This window comes from Eptatretus burgeri, chromosome 15, assembly GCF_056783735.1.
Source record: "Eptatretus burgeri isolate ZD-2024b chromosome 15, Ebu_testis_v1, whole genome shotgun sequence".
Taxonomy (NCBI): Eukaryota; Metazoa; Chordata; class Myxini; order Myxiniformes; family Myxinidae; genus Eptatretus; species Eptatretus burgeri.
In genome coordinates this window covers 20,053,475-20,073,358 of record NC_140975.1, presented here as the reverse complement: position 1 = coordinate 20,073,358, position 19,884 = coordinate 20,053,475, and the positions used below count along the sequence as shown (strand labels likewise).

The 19,884-nt window shown below is 36.0% G+C and overlaps 1 protein-coding gene across 1 annotated transcript; it reads right to left on the bottom strand.

Annotated features, from left to right (window-relative positions):
* Nucleotides 1-1,672: 1,672 nt before the first annotated feature.
* LOC147011690 (uncharacterized) lies at nt 1,673-4,146 on the bottom strand. Its single transcript, XM_085857260.1, has 3 exons — nt 3,202-4,146; nt 2,940-3,104; nt 1,673-2,843 (listed from the first exon to the last, which is right to left on the bottom strand). Exons 1-3 carry the CDS (start codon nt 3,292-3,294, stop codon nt 1,920-1,922), a joined length of 1,182 nt encoding a protein of 393 aa, XP_085713386.1. The 5' UTR covers nt 3,295-4,146; the 3' UTR covers nt 1,673-1,919.
* Nucleotides 4,147-19,884: the final 15,738 nt, after the last annotated feature.

The window sequence follows — 19,884 nt, the reverse complement described above, 5'->3', positions numbered from 1 at the left end:
GAGAAAAAGTTGATAGGTTCATCGTGAAGAAGATGATTAGTGCTAAATTGAAACTTGGACTTGGAAATTCAAAAAACTTATAGGCTCTAATGATGCCATTAAGACTGAAGAGCAATTAGCTGATGAATTACATAAACCAATATTCACAAAGTTTCAGAGAAGGAAAGTTTATTCCAAGGAAGTTGATTATATCTGGTCTGCTGATTTGATTGAACTCAATAATGATAAGGGGTACAAGTATGCTTTAACCGTTATTGATTTGAGGAGTAGATATGCGTGGGTTGTCCCTTTAAAAACAAAACAGGTAATACTCTTATGTTAGCTTTTCAACAGATATTTAATAAAAGTAAGAGAAAACCTAAGAAATTGTGGACTGATGAGGGTAGAGAGTTTTATAACAAGACATTTATGAATTTTCTAAAAAATAACAGTATTACATTATACAGTACCTTTAATGAAGGGAAGGCAGTTGTTGTTGAACGTTTTAATCGTACCTTAAAAGAGAGACTATATAAAAAATTCACACAACTCGGTTCACAACAATGGTCATCTTTTATTCAGGATATTGTGGATAAGTATAATGACACGATTCACACGTCAACGAATATGAAGCCATCAGAAACATTTACAAAATTAAAATATGAAAAAGAGATTAATGTCAGAAAACCTAAGTTCAAAGTTGGTGATATCGTAAGAATATATAGGTGGAAATCTCATTTTGAAAAGGGTTTTACTGAACGATGGACGAAAGAACTTTTTAAAATTGTTGATGTAATAGATACAGTTCCTTGGACTTATAAAATATATGATTTGGAAGGGGAAGAGATTTTAGGTTCATTTTATTCACAGGAATTACAAAAGACAAAACTAAGCAGATAATACACCTTTGTGGACACTAGAGGGACAAGTATATAATGTGTGTCAAGGGGGACGTTCTTAGATCTGTGAACCCCAAACACAGAATCCTCAACTGAATAGTCAAGGCTTAACTTTTGTTTGTGTGTGTGTGTGCAATGGGAGCAATAGGTTGGCGCTTCACTCCCTCCTACTATACACCGTTGTGGACACTCGAGGGCCAAGTCCGAGGTGTATAACAGTATATAATGTGTGTCAAGGGGGACGTTCTTAGATCTGTGAACCCCAAACACAGAATCCTCAACTGAATAGTCAAGGCTTAACTTTTGTTTGTTGATGTGTATGTGTGTGTGTCCCAACCCTCACATTCAAAATCTCAACCCCAACCCTCACATTCAAAATCTCAACCCCAACTCAATCCTCGCCCAACACAATGTCTTTTTCAAAATGAGATTTCCACCTATATATATATATTTTTACGTTTTTTTTTTTCTTCTTCCAATTCTGTCTTTTAAGGCTTTCAGGTTTGATGACGTAGAAAGAGGGAGTAAGCCTGCACTTTCTTCCCAGAACGAACAATGTATATTTTTTGTTTTTTTCTCTTCTTCCAATTCTGTCTTTTAAGGCTTTCAGGTTTGATGACGTAGAAAGAGGGAGTAAGCCTGCACTTTCTTCCCAGAACGAACAATGTATATTTTTTGTTTTTTTTCTCTTCTTCCAATTCTGTCTTTTAAGGCTTTCAGGTTTGATGACGTAGAAAGAGGGAGTAAGCCTGCACTTTCTTCTCAGAACGAACAATGTATATTTTTTGTTTTTCTCTTCTTCCAATTCTGTCTTTTAAGGCTTTCAGGTTTGATGACGTAGAAAGAGGGAGTAAGCCTGCACTTTCTTCCCAGAACGAACAATGTATATTTTTTGTTTTTTTTCTCTTCTTCCAATTCTGTCTTTTAAGGCTTTCAGGTTTGATGACGTAGAAAGAGGGAGTAAGCCTGCACTTTCTTCCCAGAACTTTCTTGATCTTGCTCCCATCAAGCACCATCCGACAAAGAACTACATCGATAGGTTTAGATCCCAAAGAGTGATAGCAACTCCAAAAGTCTCCAAAATATAAATAAATAAAATAATAATAATAATAAATAAATAAATAAATAAATAAAAGCCCCCAAAAAAAGTTTCAAGTGTCCAACATAAACCCAACTCTCCAAGTCTTCAAGGTATAACCACATTCCCGTTGAGTTTCCAAGATATGTATCACATTGTGAGTTATCAATCCAGAACCCACATTTCAAGTATTCAAAGTAAAACCAACTTACAAAGTCTCTTAAGGATAACTCATTTACTGATTTTTTCAAAATTTGTGAGTCTCCAAGGTAGGCCCCATATTTAGAACCATCTTGGCAGAACCCTTTTCCTGAGTCTCCAAGGTAGTTATTTAAACCATCAAGGCAGAACTCATTTACTGATTTTTTCAAAATTTGTGAGTCTCCAAGGTAGGCCCCATATTTAGAACCATCTTGGCAGAACCCTTTTCCTGAGTCTCCAAGGTAGTTATTTAAACCATCAAGGCAGAACTCATTTACTGATTTTTTCAAAATTTGTGAGTCTCCAAGGTAGGCCCCATATTTAGAACCATCTTGGCAAAACCCTTTTCCTGAGTCTCCAAGGTAGTTATTTAAACCATCAAGGCAGAACTCATTTACTGATTTTTTCAAAATTTGTGAGTCTCCAAGGTAAAACTTGTATTCTGGCTCATCAAGGTATAACTTGTTCAGTGGGTATTGTCTTGATAACTCACAATGAGTACTATTGCTGTAAAACTCTTTTTCAGGATTTTGCTGGTCTCCAAGGTATAACTCTTTGGTTGGGTCATCAAGGACGAACTCGTTCTGTGGGTCTTGGTCGCTCATAAGGTCTTCAACCAAGCCAACAATTTCGCCCCAAGTTGTAGCAAAAGCAGTATTTTCATTTCGTATTTCAGACACAATTTCCTGTGAGAGAAAATAATAATGTATTAATTAAGTTATTTAATTATTAAATGAGTATGCTTCAATCAAAGTTTGAAAATAGGAAAATAAAAATCTTACCTCAATAGATAAGAGGTTTGAATCCAGTTCATCAACTTGAAGGTTTAGTTCCATAGAAGACAGAGAGTTCCAAGGAACACTAAAGTCATCCCACTCAAGGTCTTCAACCAAGCCAACAATTTCCCCCCAAGTTGTAGCAAAAGCAGTATTTTCAGATACAATTTCCTGTGAGAGAAAATAATAATGTATTAATTAAGTTATTTAATTATTAAATGAGTATGCTTCAATCAAAGTTTGAAAATAGGAAAATAAAAAATCTTACCTCAATAGATAAGAGGTTTGAATCCAGTTCATCAACTTGAAGGTTTAGTTCCATAGAAGACAGAGAGTTTGAGACAAGCACACAGAACACCATTGCCAGCAAGAACAAATGTTTAAAATGGAGCCTGGGTTTGAAGCTTTTATAGAGAAAAACTGGTGGGTGTGGTTTCCTTTGGAAATTCCCTGGGCAAGCCTAGGCAAGCCTTCATTGGGAAATTTTTCAAAACCATAACATCCTGTAATTTTCTAGTGATTTCTTTGTGAGTCAGAGATGAACTGGAAATGATGTAAGAGTGGGCGGGGCTTAGCAAAAGTAGGCGGAGCTTAGGAAAAGTGGGCGTGGCTTAGAAAAAATACCTTATGAAAAGTGGGCGGAGCTTAGCAAAAGTGGGCGGGGCTTAGGAAAAGTGGGCGTGGCTTAGAAAAATATCTTATGAAAAGTGGGCGGAGCTTAGCAAAAGTGGGCGGAGCTTAGGAAAAGTGGGCGTGGCTTAGAAAAATTACCTTATGAAAAGTGGGCGGGGCTTAACAAAAGTGGGCGGGGCTTAAAGAAAAGTGGGCGGGGCTTAACAAAAAATAACCTGTGGCTTAGGAGGTGGTCAAACAAGAGCATTAAGAGAAGTTTATCATTTCGTAATGGCACAAATGGGGTATCTTAAAAAATATAAAGATTCAAATGTTTTGTTTGTCAATATTTTAGATGGGGATTATTGTGCAAAGAAAATTAAACTATTGAAGGAATTTGAGAATGAACAAATCTTTATAGGTTCAATGAGTGAGCTGTTCAATTCAATGAGGTTCAACCTCCAAGTTAAAAGGGGAGACAAATAAATATACCTTGGGATAAAAAGGGGATTTATTTTTAGGGAAAAAAAATATAAATCGCTGAAAATCCCCCATTCATTTACATGGGGAAAAGTGAGCCAGAATCAGTATTCTTACCCTACTCCCAGCCTTAGTGAATTTAAATTTACACAACAAGAAACTTTCGGAGAGATTCAAATAGGTTTGTTGATTATTTATTTCAAAACTTTTTGTACCATTTGTATTCCAGTCTGTTCCAGTTATTGCATTTACCTTGAAGTAATCTTCTTTTTTAGTGGAGTTTGAGATAATAATAGTATCATCCAAATCATAGATACTATCAATTGCTTCCATACTTGTATTTATTTAGGAAAAAAGATGTTAAAACTTTTGAAACCCTGATCCAAGTATTTGAATTATTTTCTGTCGTTCTTGGGGGGACAACTGAGTTTTACCTTTCTTAATTTCTTTTATTGCTTGTAATTTATGAGATTCTTTCTGAGCATCTTTTATACTCTTTACAGCACCTGCTACATTTCCCACAGCAGAAGCAGTTGAACCAATTAGGTCTTTATGTTTAAGAATAGTTGAACCAATACCCATGAGAGTATCAATTATCCCATCTCCTCTAAATTGATGTCCGACACCCCTTTGTCTCTTAGGTTTATAGTATCCTCTACCAAGATACATACCTTCACCCTTGTAGTACGGGAAAGGAACATCCCATCCCCTGTAATTATTTTATATTTTCCCAACTCGTGCTTCCTCACAATAACCATCGTATTTATTTATTGAAAAACTTCACGTAGGTGAATTCTGATGGATATAACTTCTCCATTAAAAGAAATCACACGATTATCTTGGTCGGTTATCCTAAAATTTACTCTGTGTATGGTTTTTCCTGACACAGGTAGATAAACCAAATTTTTAGGCTCCATATTGAATTTATAACCAATTGGGGTTGAGTATGCGCTGAATGAAAATATTGTATTTGTTTTTAATCCATCATTATAAGCACCATCAATCAAATCACAGTGAATTAACACCGAATTTATTCCTGAGGATATTTGAATGACATTATCACTGTAAAACGTCCCATTAGTTTCAATCTTTTTGAGGAGAAACCTAATAACTCTCTAAATGAATTATCAATTGTGAAATCAACCTTGTAGTTATTTTTAACTTTAATCGTTGATTTTGAAGTATGTTTTTGAATGTTTATAACAATATTTTTTGGTTCATCACCCTGTTCTTTCATAAGACGAGCAATTTCGGAAGATATTTGAGAAATCTCGTATGCTCCGGGTGAGACTGTTATCGCTTTGTATCCACTTCCCGGATTATAACTAAACTTGTCATTTTTCTCGGTTATATTAAATAAGGTATTATAAGTCTCCATGGACAATAAAGATGCCTCATATTCTTTTGTTGTGTCAAGTTGTAGTGGGTATGGGAATGAAGATGTGTGGTCGCTTGTTGTGAAATTAAAACTCAGGATTGTGCTTCTCATCTTATTTAATATGAGATAAAATGTCTTTATATTGAGATTTATTAATTATTTTCATGTTCATCAACTGGTCTAAAATGGCTGATGCTTCATTAAAACAATTGTTATTTCCAGCCTTCTTACTGCCGAACAACAATAACAGTCTATTAACTAATTGCGATGGGTCATTTGGAAGAAAACTAATACCTGAACCAAGGATACTTAAAGCCTGAATAATGTGTTTCTCCTTCTCATTCTTCCTACTTTTACCAGAAAGAATAACCTTATAATTTAGAGTGTTCAGCAAATCAATATATACTCTATCATCATTATTTTCCATATCCAATGGTTTATCAATATACTTTGATTCATCCCTCACAGTTGAACCTTGTCTTCCATCTTTTGTGAGAAGAAACATTAATCTCGGAGTTAGTTTAACTGGGGGTTGAGCAGAACTTAAGAACCTTAATTCATCATTAAATATCAATACCTTTTCTTGAACAAGATGAAATATTGCTGGTTGTTCTGTTGGAATGAGTCCTGCTTTGGTTTTTGAATCCGCTGAATATTCATTGTTTTGAACAGCATTCACAATATAATCAGGGGTTGATTAATCTCTTTCAGTTGTTGAAATAAACCTTCATCATCATATTCTAATTCTCCTAAATGCTCTAATTCTTCCTCCGTCATTTGACTGAAATCTTTTAACATTTGAAGCTTTCTAGGAGTATATTCTACTGTGGGAACTGTGGAAACATCTTTCATTTTTTCTTGGGAAGTTTTTAAAAGTGGTTTAAAAAATTTCTCTTGTTTTTTTCAAATGCTTCTTCGCCCGTTAGTTTCTGTCTGCGTTTCTTCTTTATGTCTTCCTGTTGTTTTACAACTTTTGAAACCAACTCTTGATGTTCCTTAAATCTTCTTGCTCTTTCTTTTGTATCCATTTATTTATTGTAAAATATCATTTAATGAATTGTAAAGATCAACAGGGAAATTTTCCTTTTCTTCATCATTCAAGTAGATGTGTTCAAATAAATCCTTTTCTTTAAATATTTCATCAAATTCTTTATTAACATTAATACGAGTTGTAATTTCTTCTTCACTAATCCTTGCATCTCTGCTTTTCATACGTTTGTGTTGAGTTTCTTCATCAACATCAAAACCGAATGATAAAATCTTCACTCCGCTCAGATATTTAATAATTTGTCTCGTTCCTTCTGGATTAGTTTCTAATATCCCAACACCACCAGATTTTAGTTTCTTTAACTCACTCTTACAATGTGAATATTTTGTTGTACCAAGAGAAACCTCCTCAAATATTTGTCCTTCATTCCTCAATCGCATATGTTCCTCCACTGAAATATAGTGATAATCTTCACCTTTTACTTCTCCAGGTCTTATTGCTCTAGTTGTTGTTGATACAATGCGTATCACGGGGTGTTTTTTAAGTAAATTTACAATATTCTCATTTGTACTACACAAGAACCTTGATTTATGAAAGTTTTTTCCAGAAGCAGATTTACCCACAAGATTTATAATAATAGTTGTCATTTATATATGTAATTGTTTATAAAACAAAAAATATATCCCTTAATATCTCATCTTGTTTCACAACAATATATTTATATTTTTCAGTCGTGTGCTTCATATAATCCTCAAATTTCTTTTTACTACATAATGTAGAACAATGATCTCTCCAAAAATTATTGATATCTATTGAATTTAACTTGAATAAAATAAAAGTATTAGCATTGTTTCTGATGGAACGACGAGGAAGTTGAAAGTACGATTGACTAAGATAAATACAATTACAAGAAGAATGTCTCCCTCTTGTGTAGTAGCTGTCCATTACCGTTTGGTTTCTCTCATTAACACAATCATCAAAGATAACGAGGTTCTTTTTGATTTATCCAAATCTTGGGGAGACGGTATATCATCCGTATTATCACTAAGAATACAAGTTATAAGATTTGATTTCTTTTTACATCTCTGTGCATCACAAAATAGTTGAATTATATCTTCAATGTTATAATCATTTAGGTTTTTTTGACGTTTAAATAAACCTATTATATCTTCTTTTTGAAGACCAGCATTAAAACCTTGTGAGAGTAGTTGATACTCTGGTTGAAAACTCGACTTTGTGAAAATTATTAAATTATCATAATCTAAAAAGTTGGGAGTGAGGAGCATTTTTAAAAGTAAGCAGGTTTTTCCACATCCACTTGAACCAACTATGAGACATCTTAATGAATTTGGGAGATTTTTATGGTTGTTAAATTTTATCTTATTTTCCCAAATAGGTAAAAAATCATTCATTTATATATTTGAAAAACAGGTTATTTAATTTATTATTGGCTTTTTTAGAAACTCTATATTTTATCCTAAGTTCAGGTTTAATTTCAAGATAATCCATTATTTTATTTATACAATATCTTGTGTTGATATTTCCCTGAAAATTACATCCATGAATAATATACAACAACAATCCTTTGAACATTTCTCTTATACGTTCAGTTTCTTCCCTTGTAAGGAAAGGTGTGTTATCATCCTCATACTTTACATTCATTTCTCTAATCAATCTTGTAAAGTAATTCATTTTTGGTGTAAATCTAAAAGAATTATTTTCCTTTTTATATTTTTTATTATCATTAATTAGAAGATAATCACAGAATATACATTGTTTATAGGCTTTTGACTCTGTGTTTAATCCCCGTCTTTCACACGCAGGACAATTCTCAAATTTGTCATATGGAGAATCAGGAAAGTCTAGCATATTTATAAAGTAAAACTTTACTTAAACTGAAATTCATCTATACTTTCAGTTGTATATTACCATCGATATCGATATACTTTTTTCATTATCAGATTCAACGACAACATTTTTTATATTAAAGGTAATTTTAAAATTATCGTTAACTACTATTGAACGAAATGTCATTTCACCTGATATATTAACATCCTTTATTTCATCAAGATTTACATCTTTAGGGTTGTTGAAAAAAATACAAATTTCTCCTTGCATATTACAGATGGTCTTATCTTTTCTTTCTAAAGCTTCATCCATAAGGTTTTTGTTCTTTGATACTTTTTCTTGTTTCATTGCTTTTTCTAGTTTTGAATATATTACTAGAAGGAGAGGAGAAACTTTTGTTAGAGATACTTTAATTGATGTTCTACCAGGTATACTAAAAGCCCTTCCACTGAAGGAAATTGAAGAACTCATATTATTTACCATAATAGTTTTTATCCAATAGTTGTTATATTTATCTTTGTTCAATTTTACATCCTTGACATATTTCTCAGTATCTTTAACAGATGAAGAGATTGATTGAAACTTGTCTTTTGTGTCTTGAAACATTGTATTTATTAAGTGAAAAAGTTGGAGGATAAAATGTTTTTAAGCACAGATTCACCTATAAATTAAACGAAATTTTCATCAAGAAAATTTTAGTTTAAGCAAAGTTTTATTCTATAAATATGGTGAATACAACGTACTGCGATGTTTGTAATCACGAATATAAACATTATAGAAAACACCTCCGAACCAACAAACACACATTTAATCTATTTCATCAAATATCTCCTCTTGAGTTGGAAAGAAAACATTGTGATATCTGTTCAAAGGATGTTTTGAAGAGTAGTTATAATCAACATCTTCAATCACAAAAACACAAGAAAAATGAGTTTAAAGTAAAGGGAGACTATTATATTAAAAACACTGATGAGGCATTTAAAGGGCATATAAAAATAAGGATTTTTCAATTTGGAGAACCCGGTCCATCATCAATAGCTGAATCAATTGAAATAGTGAAACCCGATGTTGAAAATTTTATTAAAAAGACATTAAAAGAAATAAAAACTTTAAAGTTTTATATGGGAGTGAAAATGAATATGAAAAGACAAGATGAAGAACAAACTCCTTATATGAGAACAGATCTTCATTTTATAACATCATTTCAAGATTTTTTGAATAGTGGGGTTTATGAAGAACTATCAAGACAAGAGGAGGATGTTGATAATACAGTGGTAGGAAGTGGATTCAATATTAAACAAATCATCTTTTTAGATATACACATTCTAAAATCAAACCCTCTTAAAGCTTCTTCTTATATTGAATTACCAAAAGAAATAAAACTAAAGAAGGCAGTTGTTAATATTAAGAACAATGATAATAAATGTTTTCTCTGGTCTGTTCTTGCTCACTTACATCCACCAAAATGTAATTCAGAAAGAGTAAAACAATATATGAAATATGAGAATACCTTGGACATTAAAGATTTTAAATTCCCAATGCCATTAACAGATATTCCTAAATTTGAGAAAAAGAATAATCTTTCTATTAATGTATATGGATTAACGGATACAAACAAAGTTCAAATATTAAAAATTTCAAACAACTATAAAAATGAAGAAACACACATTGACCTTTTATATTTTAGTGTTGGAAAGAATTCACATTACACATACATCAATAATTTATCAAGATTAATCTCTTCTCAGGTATTCAGAACAGCAAACAAAATATATCCTTGTAAGCGATGTCTTAATTCATTTCATACAAAAGAACGATTAGAACAACATTCAAAATATTGTAGTAATCATAAATCAGCTGTAATTACAATGCCTAAACCTGGTGAAAAGATTTATTTTGAAGATTATAATAAATCTATCATGCACCCATTTGTGATATACGCTGATTTTGAATGTATCCTTAAAAAGATAAATACTGCTTCTCCTAATCCAAAAGAACCATATACAAATAAATATCAAAAACATATTCCTTGTGGTTTCTGTTATTATATCAAATCATCTGTTGGAGAAAAGTATAACAAACTTGAACATTATCGTGGAAAAAATGCTTCACAAGAGTTTGTAAAACTATTAGAAAAGGATTGTATAAGACTCACTAAATTAATGAAAGAAACAAATGAACCGATGAAATTAACCAAAGAAGAAAAATTAGAATTTAGAATGAACAATATCTGTCATATTTGTGAGGGGGAAATTAAGGAGTCTAAAGTTAGAGACCATTGTCATCTTACTGGTAAATATAGAGGTCCCGCTCATTCCTGTTGTAATCTTAATTATAAATTACCTTCTTTTATTCCAGTCTTTCTTCACAACAGCGCCAACTATGATACACATCTATTTATAAATGAACTTTCAAAAACACCAGGGAATATTTCTGCTATAACAAACACAAGTCAAAAGTATATTTCATTTTCAAAAATGATATTCACAAAACCTTTAACTCGTATTAGGTTTTTAGATTCTTACAAGTTTATGGGAACACCACTAGCCTACCTCGCATCAAATCTAAGCTCCACGGACTCTTTTCCAAATCTTAATTCATTCTTTCCAAAAGAGGAAATTCTCACTCAAGAGGAAATTCAGATTAAAGAGAGAATTCAAAGTAAAGAGGAAACTCTAATTAATGAAGAAATTCTAACTGAAGATGAAATTCTAATTATAAAGAAAATTCGAACTAAAGAGGAAATTCAGATTAAAGATGAAATTCTGATTAAAGAAGGAATTCTTACGAGAGAGGAAATTCAAACAAGGAATGAAATTCAAAGTAAAGAGAAAATTCTTACAAGTAAGGGAATTTATCCTTATGATTATATGGATTCATTTATGAGATTTAAAGAAACACAACTTCCTTCAAAAGAAAGTTTCTATAATAACCTTTATGAAGAAGAGATAAGTGATAAGGAATATAAACACGCACAAGAAATATGGAAAATATTTAAGATAAAGAACCTTGGAGAATATCACGATTTATATCTAAAAACAGATGTTTTATTGTTAGCTGATGTGTTTGAGGCTTTTAGAACACTCTGTCATAATAAAAATTGTTATGGATTAGACCCTGCCCACTATTTCACAGCTCCTGGTTTAGCTTGGAGTGCAATGTTGAAAATGACAAAACAAGATATAGATTTAATCAGTGATGTTGATATGCTTTTGATGATTGAGAAGTCCAAGAGAGGTGGAATATCACAAGTATGTTCAAAAAGATATGCTAAAGCAAATAATAAATATCTTCCAAATTATGATAGTGAAAAAGATAGTAATTATTTGATGTATTTTGATGCTAATAATTTGTATGGATGGGCAATGTCTCAATCTCTGCCTTATGGTAAATTAGAGTGGGTGGAAGAAAAGGATTATGAAAAGGCTTTGATGAATATTGTTATTTCTTCTCAAGAGGAATTGAATGACGAAGAAGAAGGTTATTATTTTGAAGTTGATTTGAGGTACCCGAGTGATCTTCATAATAAGCATAAAGATCTTCCTTTTGCATGTGAGAAAGAAACTCCAAAGAAAGAATGGTTAAGTGATTATCATAAAAGTTTTAATATTAAAGGTAAATCAACAGAAAAGTTATTAACAACATTCTATGATAAAGAGGGATATGTTTTGCATCAGAGAAGCTTAAAACAGTTTTTGAGAGAAGGATTGAGAGTAGCTAAAATTCATAGAGTTTTAAAATTTAAACAAAGTCCTTGGGTGAAAAAGTATATTCAATTCAATACAGATATGAGAGCAAATACAAAAGTAAAATTTGAAGGGGACTTTTATAAATTAATGAATAATGCTGTATTTGGAAAGACTATGGAAAATGTTAGAAACAGGCAAAACATTAGATTCGCAACATCTTGGAAAGAAGCTTCGAGATTGATAAATAAACCAAGTTTTGAGAGAGAAGAGGTTTTTTCAGAGAACTTTTCTGCAATTCATATGAAAAAGGAAAGTATTGTAATGGATAAACCAATTTATATTGGAACAGCAGTTCTTGATTTATCAAAGATATTGATGTATGATTATTTGTATAATGACTTAAAGAAAGAGTATGGTGAAAATGTTTCATTGTTGTATATGGATACTGATAGTTTTATCCTAGATATAAAAACTGATGATGTTTATGAAGATATGAAGAAAAATATTGGAGTATATGATACAAGTAATTTCAGCAAGAAGAGTGAGTTATTTTCCAAAAAGAATGAAAAGGTTATTGGTAAGTTTAAGGATGAGTTGGGTGGAAAAGTAATGAGTGAGTTTATTGGATTGAGAGCAAAGGCATATGCTTATAAGTATGGTGAACAGATTGATAAGAGGTTAAAGGGAATAAAGAAATATGTAATAAAGAAATCAATAACTTTTAGAAATTATTATAATTGTTTGATGAATAAGAAAGAAGAATATAGGAAAATGAATACAATAAGAAGTTATAAACATAACATATATAGTGAAGAAGTAAATAAAAAGGCATTAGGAGCCTTTGATGATAAGAGATTTATTTTAGATAATGGAATAGATTGTGTTCCATATGGATATTGTATGATAGAGTGTATAAAATAGATTATGTTTTAACGATGGGAAGATGGGTTAGGGTTTTTTAAGGGCTACCGCTTTTTTTCACAATATATAAATGGTTAAACCAAGTATTAATCAAACTAAAGAGTGGAGAAAATCTCAGTCTTGGTATATAAATGGAAAACATAATGAATGTGAAAAATATCAAATAAGTCTTATTGAAAAAATAACTAAAACAAAGGTAAATAAAACAAATAAGCGAATTAATTTAAAAACTAGTAAGTTAGAGGATGTAAAGAAAAAAATGAATATCCTTGAATGGACTGAAAACTTTGATGGTTATCAATTGAACAATGAAAAAACAATTTACTATAATCTCAAAATGATATGTGGCTCAGGAGGTGGTCAGATGAGAGCATTAAGAGAAGTTTATCATTTCGTAATGGCACAAAAGGGGTATCTTAAAAAATATAAAGATTCAAATGTTTTGTTTGTTAATATTTTAGATGGGGATTATTGTGCAAAGAAAATTAAACTATTGAAGGAATTTGAGAATGAACAAATCTTTATAGGTTCAATGAGTGAGCTGTTCAACCCCCAGGTGTTCAATTCAATGAGGTTCAACCTCCAAGTTAAAAGGGGAGACAAATAAATATACCTTGGGATAAAAAGGGGATTTATTTTTAGGGAAAAAAAATATGAATCGCTGAAAATCCCCCATTCATTTACATGGGGAAAAGTGAGCCAGAATCAGTATTCTTACCCTACTAGTACTCGATCATTGATCTCGAAAAACTCATGCAAAAGTTCTCTGCCAATAGAGTGTTACACAGCTAAACATCTGAAAACGAAACTCCAGGAACATTATGGTGATAGCCTCATAATAACCAGTGAATATGGAAAAGAGACCATTTACACGTTTTTAGATGAAGCAAGTAGAATACTTAGAAATAGTTACAAAGCAACGAGATTAACAGCTGAGAACATAGTAGACATGGCAGGAACTCTAATAGAGGATCAGATGCGGTCAATACGATATGATACGTCTCATGATCCCAAGTTTTCAGATTTAAAGAGTAGTGATAATATGGTATCTCCACTTTTATTAAGGCTTTTATCACACCTGATAAAAGGCAATAAATGTGAACGTCGTGTACTTAGCTTATCACATGGTATAACAGCTGCTGCTCGCCCAAGATCGTTTGTATCGCTTATTCTGTTGGCGATAGCTGTGTACATCAACACTAATCTTGAGTCTCGTGAGCTTGTCGATATGCTAAGTAACATATTTTTTTGCGGATGACTATCGAGAGGTGCTGCGACTTTATGATGCATTACTTCCGACAACAGAGAAGGAGTATGACTGGGAGGGATCGCTTCTTAACTTTGCTCTCGATAATGCTGACATTGATATCCATACTTTGACTGGGCACAATACTTGGCAAGCATTGGGCGGTATTGCATGCAAAACTCCAGCTGGCGACTACGTTGAGCCTGAGGTACCCCGCTCAACCAGTACCAGGAGCTCTATCAATGTTGGAAAGTTTGGAGAAATAGCCCTTAAACGGAACAGAAAACCAGCAGTTCCTGGTCTGAAGCGGGTATTGATTGCACCACTATTACCCCCAAACCCTAATCCCCCTGGTCTACAGGCAGCAATTAAGCTGGATGACATGTGGCTGGCAAGCTATTTTGTGACTGATGATATAACTTATTGTCCATCATGGAGTGGCTTTAATCAAACCGTTTGCCAGGTAAAGTTTGAAGTTAGTAGAATTGACATCCTCCCGTTTGTTAATCATGAACCCACTCAGCCAGATACACTGTACTCTGCCCTTTCTTTTGTACAAAACTGCTCAGTGAAGTACAAGCTGGGTGCAGTTCCAGTGACCTTTGACCAGCCCCTGTATATAAAGGCTGCTGATATAGTCACGTCATCTCCTGACCTCACAAACATTTTCGTTTGGCTAGGTGGGTTCCATTTAGTCATGTCCTATTTAGGGTCTGTGGGTCATATTATGAGCGACAGTGGACTGAGAAACCAGTGGGAAACTGTTTATGCACATAACTCAGTAAATCATATGCTCACAGGCCATGCATATGCTCGAGCATTGCGTGCCCACATGCTATCAGCAGCTTCCCTTGTTGCTCACTTGCTTGAAACCCCAAACTGTTTGAGTGGAGTAAACCTGAAAAAGGTAAAATCCCTACACGACATGCTGCTCAAACACGTGTCTCCCAGAAGTTCTTGCCGAAGAACATGCCGTCACACAGCTCTCACAGATAATGGACGATCTCCAGCAGGACGAAGCTTTGAGCAGCAGGACAGGGAAGTTATGGATTGAATACATAAAAATGGTTAGAATCCTACTGCTTTTCATCCATGCAGAGCACAGTGGAGATTGGGAGCTGCATTTATATTGTATCACCAAAATGATACCCGTTCTCCATGCTGTAGGCATACTGCGTATGCAAAGTCATCCAGACTTTATCTGGATCAAATGAAGCAGTTAAAGACGAAAATGGGCAAGAAAGAATTTGCCAAGTACACATCAGAGGGATACTGGACCGTCCGGAGAAGTAACCGCTTCTGGTCTGGGAATTTCACAGACCAAACAATCGAACAAGTACTGATGAGGATGCTTAAGTCTCGAGGAGGTCTAGCCCCATAGTCGTGGTGTCACACTGAGCACCGAATCAAAAATGGTGCACATAATTCCACAAACTGTTCCAATTTGTGAGTCTGGAGGTCTTCAGTGGTGTGCACTCCAACACCACCGATCAGCACAAGGACCTACGCCCTACCTCAACAGCCCGTGATGGTCTTCACTTGACGAGGTTTAAAGATTACCTTGCACAGCATTCACCATTCATCTACAAGGGTGAATACAAGGACAAGTTAGTCTGCATTTCCACAGGTGTTGTTGCTCCCGCAACAGCCAATGCAGATCGTGCGATTGCACTGGGGGAGTTGGCTGCTAATGAACTCACTGGCAAGAACTATGCAGATGCCAAGCTCAAGAGGAACGATAAAGTGATATCCATCAGTGCTGCCACCAATAGTGCTGAAGTCCGTGGGTGCCATGTGGAGATTGATCCCATTTCCCTCTTCCTTCGTGTCATGTGTGTCATACGTAAACGTGAAGAAATGAAAGTTCACCTCACATATGAGTTCACCAAGCACCCACCAGCCCTTTTTGAGAGTGCTGTGATGCGCAAGACTGCTAAAAGTGTACTCGCAGATGTCCTGAAATCCTATGTTAACCCTATGTGTGCCGGAGAGTTTCAAAATGCTCTCCGTGTTGTTGATGGAGGACATCTGTTACATAGTGTACTATGGCCCAAGGACTGTACATATAACGATGTTATCAATGAATATGTTTCATATGTAGTCAACAACCATGGAAATGAAGCTATTGTGTGTTTTGATGGCTATGGTGAACGCTCTATGTCCACTAAGTTTGCCGAGCAATGCCGTCGCATAACTGGCAAAAATGTATCTCCGGATATTGTGTTTGAACTTGAAATGTTGGTGGCTTGTAGCCAGCCTTCTTTTCTTGGCAACCACAAGAACAAAGCTAGATTTATCTCTGCTCTGATGGCTTCTTTAACCCGTAATGGTATAACATGCTGACAAAGCCAAGCAGATGCAGATTTCCTCATTTGTAACTCAGCTATCGAGCTTGCCGAGGGATGTGATCGTCCAGTTATTCTGGTGGGAAAAGATACAGACTTATTGGTTATGCTGATCGACAGATCTTGTCCGAACTTGTACATGCAATATGCAAATAATGCCATTTATAGCACAGACTGTATCAGAGAGGCTTTGCATGTGAGTGTTGGGGAACATCTGCTTGTCTCCCATGCTATCACAGGGTGTGATACTGTTTCTGCAATGTACAAAGTGGGTAAAAAGACAGCCTTAAATGTGTTACAGAATAAGGACTGCAAATTCCTTGATATTTTCAAGGCAAATGACGCTACTCATGAACAAATTGCCAGGGCTAGGGAAATGTTTGTCTTAAAGTTATATAATGCGAACGAGACATGTGTGTCCCTTGACAACTGCCGATTTTTATCATACCTGCAAATGATGAAAAAGACTCGAAAGAAGAAATCCTCATCTTTTGCATCATTTCAACTTGAGAGCTTACCTCCCACATCTGCAGCTATGAGATATCATGCTTATCGGGCCTACTATGCTGTGCAGGAATGGTTGGGCAACTTCTTACAGGCAATTGACTGGGGTTGGGAATGCAATGATGACATGCTCATCCCAATCTACACAGACAGACCACCTGCATCTGATTCTGTATTACGCATGGTGTCATGAGGGTGTAAAACCGGTTGCGGGAAACAGTGTTCATGCCGCAAAGCTGGTCTAGACTGTTCAGCCATGTGCTCGACATGCATTGGGCAGAACTGCACTAATGCATGTCCACTTGATGGTAACAACAGTCACACACACACACACACACACACACACACACACACACACACACACACACACACACACACACACACGCATTTAAAGGCCATTTTCCCCGCTAAAGCAGGGGTTAGCCTTGCGGGCCCCATGACAATCTTCTCCACTTTACCCTGTTTTCTGCATCTCCCCTTCTTAATTCCCTTGCCCACATTTCTTCTTCCACCACCTTTAGCCAAGTTTTTCTCGGTCTTCCCCGTCCTCTACTTCCGACTACACTCATTTCCAACACTCCTCTCACCCAGTCACTTTCATCCTTCCTCAACACATGACCCAACCATCTCAACCTGTTTTTCTTCACAACCTCCATCACAGACTCTATTCCAATCATCTTCCGCAAGTCATAATTTGTCTTCCTCTCTCTCAACGATACTCCACACATCCACCGAACCATTCGCATTTCCACCCTTTCCAGCCTTTGTTGTTGCTCCATGTTCAGTACCCATGTCTCACTCCCATAAATCATCGTACTCCTCACACATGTAGCATACACCTTTCCCTTCAGCTTCAACGACACTCCCCTCTTCGTCAGCACGCCACTCAGTTCCCGAAACTTCTTCCATGCACATCTCACTCTCGCAACCGTCGAAGAGTCTGATCCACCTTCTCCATTCAGCATGTCTCCGAGATAGCAAAATGTTTTCACCCCTTCCAGCTTCACACCATCTCCAAGATCCAACTCAACAATTCCTTCATCTGCTGCTCCCTCGATGCACACCTTACACTTGAATGTAGCTGCCACACTGGTTAATGACCCTCTCACCCCACTACATTTTCGATGAACCCATTCAGCACACATTGTACACTGAATGGAGTTCACTCCGACACCCTTCCTGCACACAGCACATGGTCACTTCCCAGTCCTTTCCACCTCACCACATGCTTTACCATTCGCCATCACCTTCATCTTTCCGATATTCACCTTCAAACCTTTTGCCTCCATACATTCCTTCCACTTGTTCATCTTCTCCTTCAGTCCATCCATACTCTCTGCAATCAACACCAGATCATCTGCATACAGCAGCTCCCACGGTAAACCCTCCTTTACCCTCCGAGCCAGCACCTCCATCACAACTACAAATAGAAGTGGACTTAGTACCGACCCCTGGTGCACTCCTACCCTCACCTCAAACTCACAACTGTTCCCATCCTTCGTCCTTACAGCTGTGCGTGCTCTCTCGTACATGGCCATCACTACTCTGATCAACCATTCCTCCGCTCCTAGCTTCCTCAATGCCCATGTCATAACTTCACGTGGAACCCCATCAAATGCTTTCTCCAGATCAACAAACCAAAAAAACAACTTCTTCCTCTTCTCCATGTACTTCTCCTGCAACTGCCTTACAATAAAAATTGCATCTGTCGTTCCTCTTCCTGGCATAAATCCAAACTGCATTTCGTCAATCTTTACCTTCTTCCTTATCCTCTTCTCCAACACCTTTCCAATACCTTCATTCCATGCTCCAATAACTTTATTGCTCTAGAGGAGCCACAGTCCAGAGGGTCACCTTTCCCCTTGTACAGAGGGACGAGGGTACTCGGTTCCCAATCCACTGGAATGCGGCCTTCTTTCACCACCAGATTACAGATCTCTGTCATTCTCTTCACACCCCAACTTCCCGCTGCCTTCAACATATCTCCCACAACTCCCGTCGGCCCTCTTGCTTTTCTCCTCTTCATTGCTCTTATAGCTTCCTCAACTTCCTTCTCAGTTATCTTCTCTGCTGGTCCTAAAACCGGGTTACTCTCGATGTTGCTATCCCATTCATTTTCTACATTCAACAGCCTTTCCATATATCTCTTCCATCTTCCTTTAATTCCATCTGAATCCACAACGATTTGTCCCACTTCATCCTTCAAGCAACTCACCCCCGTCACATCGCACCTCTCTCTCACTATCTGCTTTGCAATCCTGAATACCGCTCTCTTACCCTCCTCCGAATCCAAACGTTCTCCAAACATTTTCCTATGGGCCTCCTGCGCCTTTGCTACCTGTTTCTTTGCAGCCTTCTTGGCTTCCTTATAACTTTCATGTGCTGCCTCTTCTTCCACCGTATCCGTTGCCTTTTGCCATTCTTGAACTTCTTCCTCTTCTCTTCAATCGTCTTTCCAACTTCATCACCCCACCACCATGTTTCCGAGTGCCTCGGTGGTCCTTTTGTCCATCCACATACCTCACCAACGGCTCCCAATAGACTATCTTTCATTGACATCCAATCACTTTCAAGCTCAACCACATAATCTTCAACCATACTCAGCCTCTCTCTTAATGCTTCCTTCACTGTCGCCTCTTTCAACCTCCACACCTTCATCCTCGGTTGGTACTTCACCCGCCGCATTCTCCGCACACCTTTCACCCTTATATCACAGACAACCAGGTGGTGCTGCGAAACAGTCTCCTCCTCTGGGATCACCTTTGTGTCCCGGAGGTTTCCCCTATCTCGGTGACGCACCATCAAGTAGTCAATGGTTGTCGTCAACCCACCTGACGTGTATGTAATAAGCTTATTATCTGCTTTCTGGAATTGAGTATTACAGAGCAACAAATCAGCTCCATCAGCAAACTCCAAGATCCTTTCACCTTCTCCATTTCT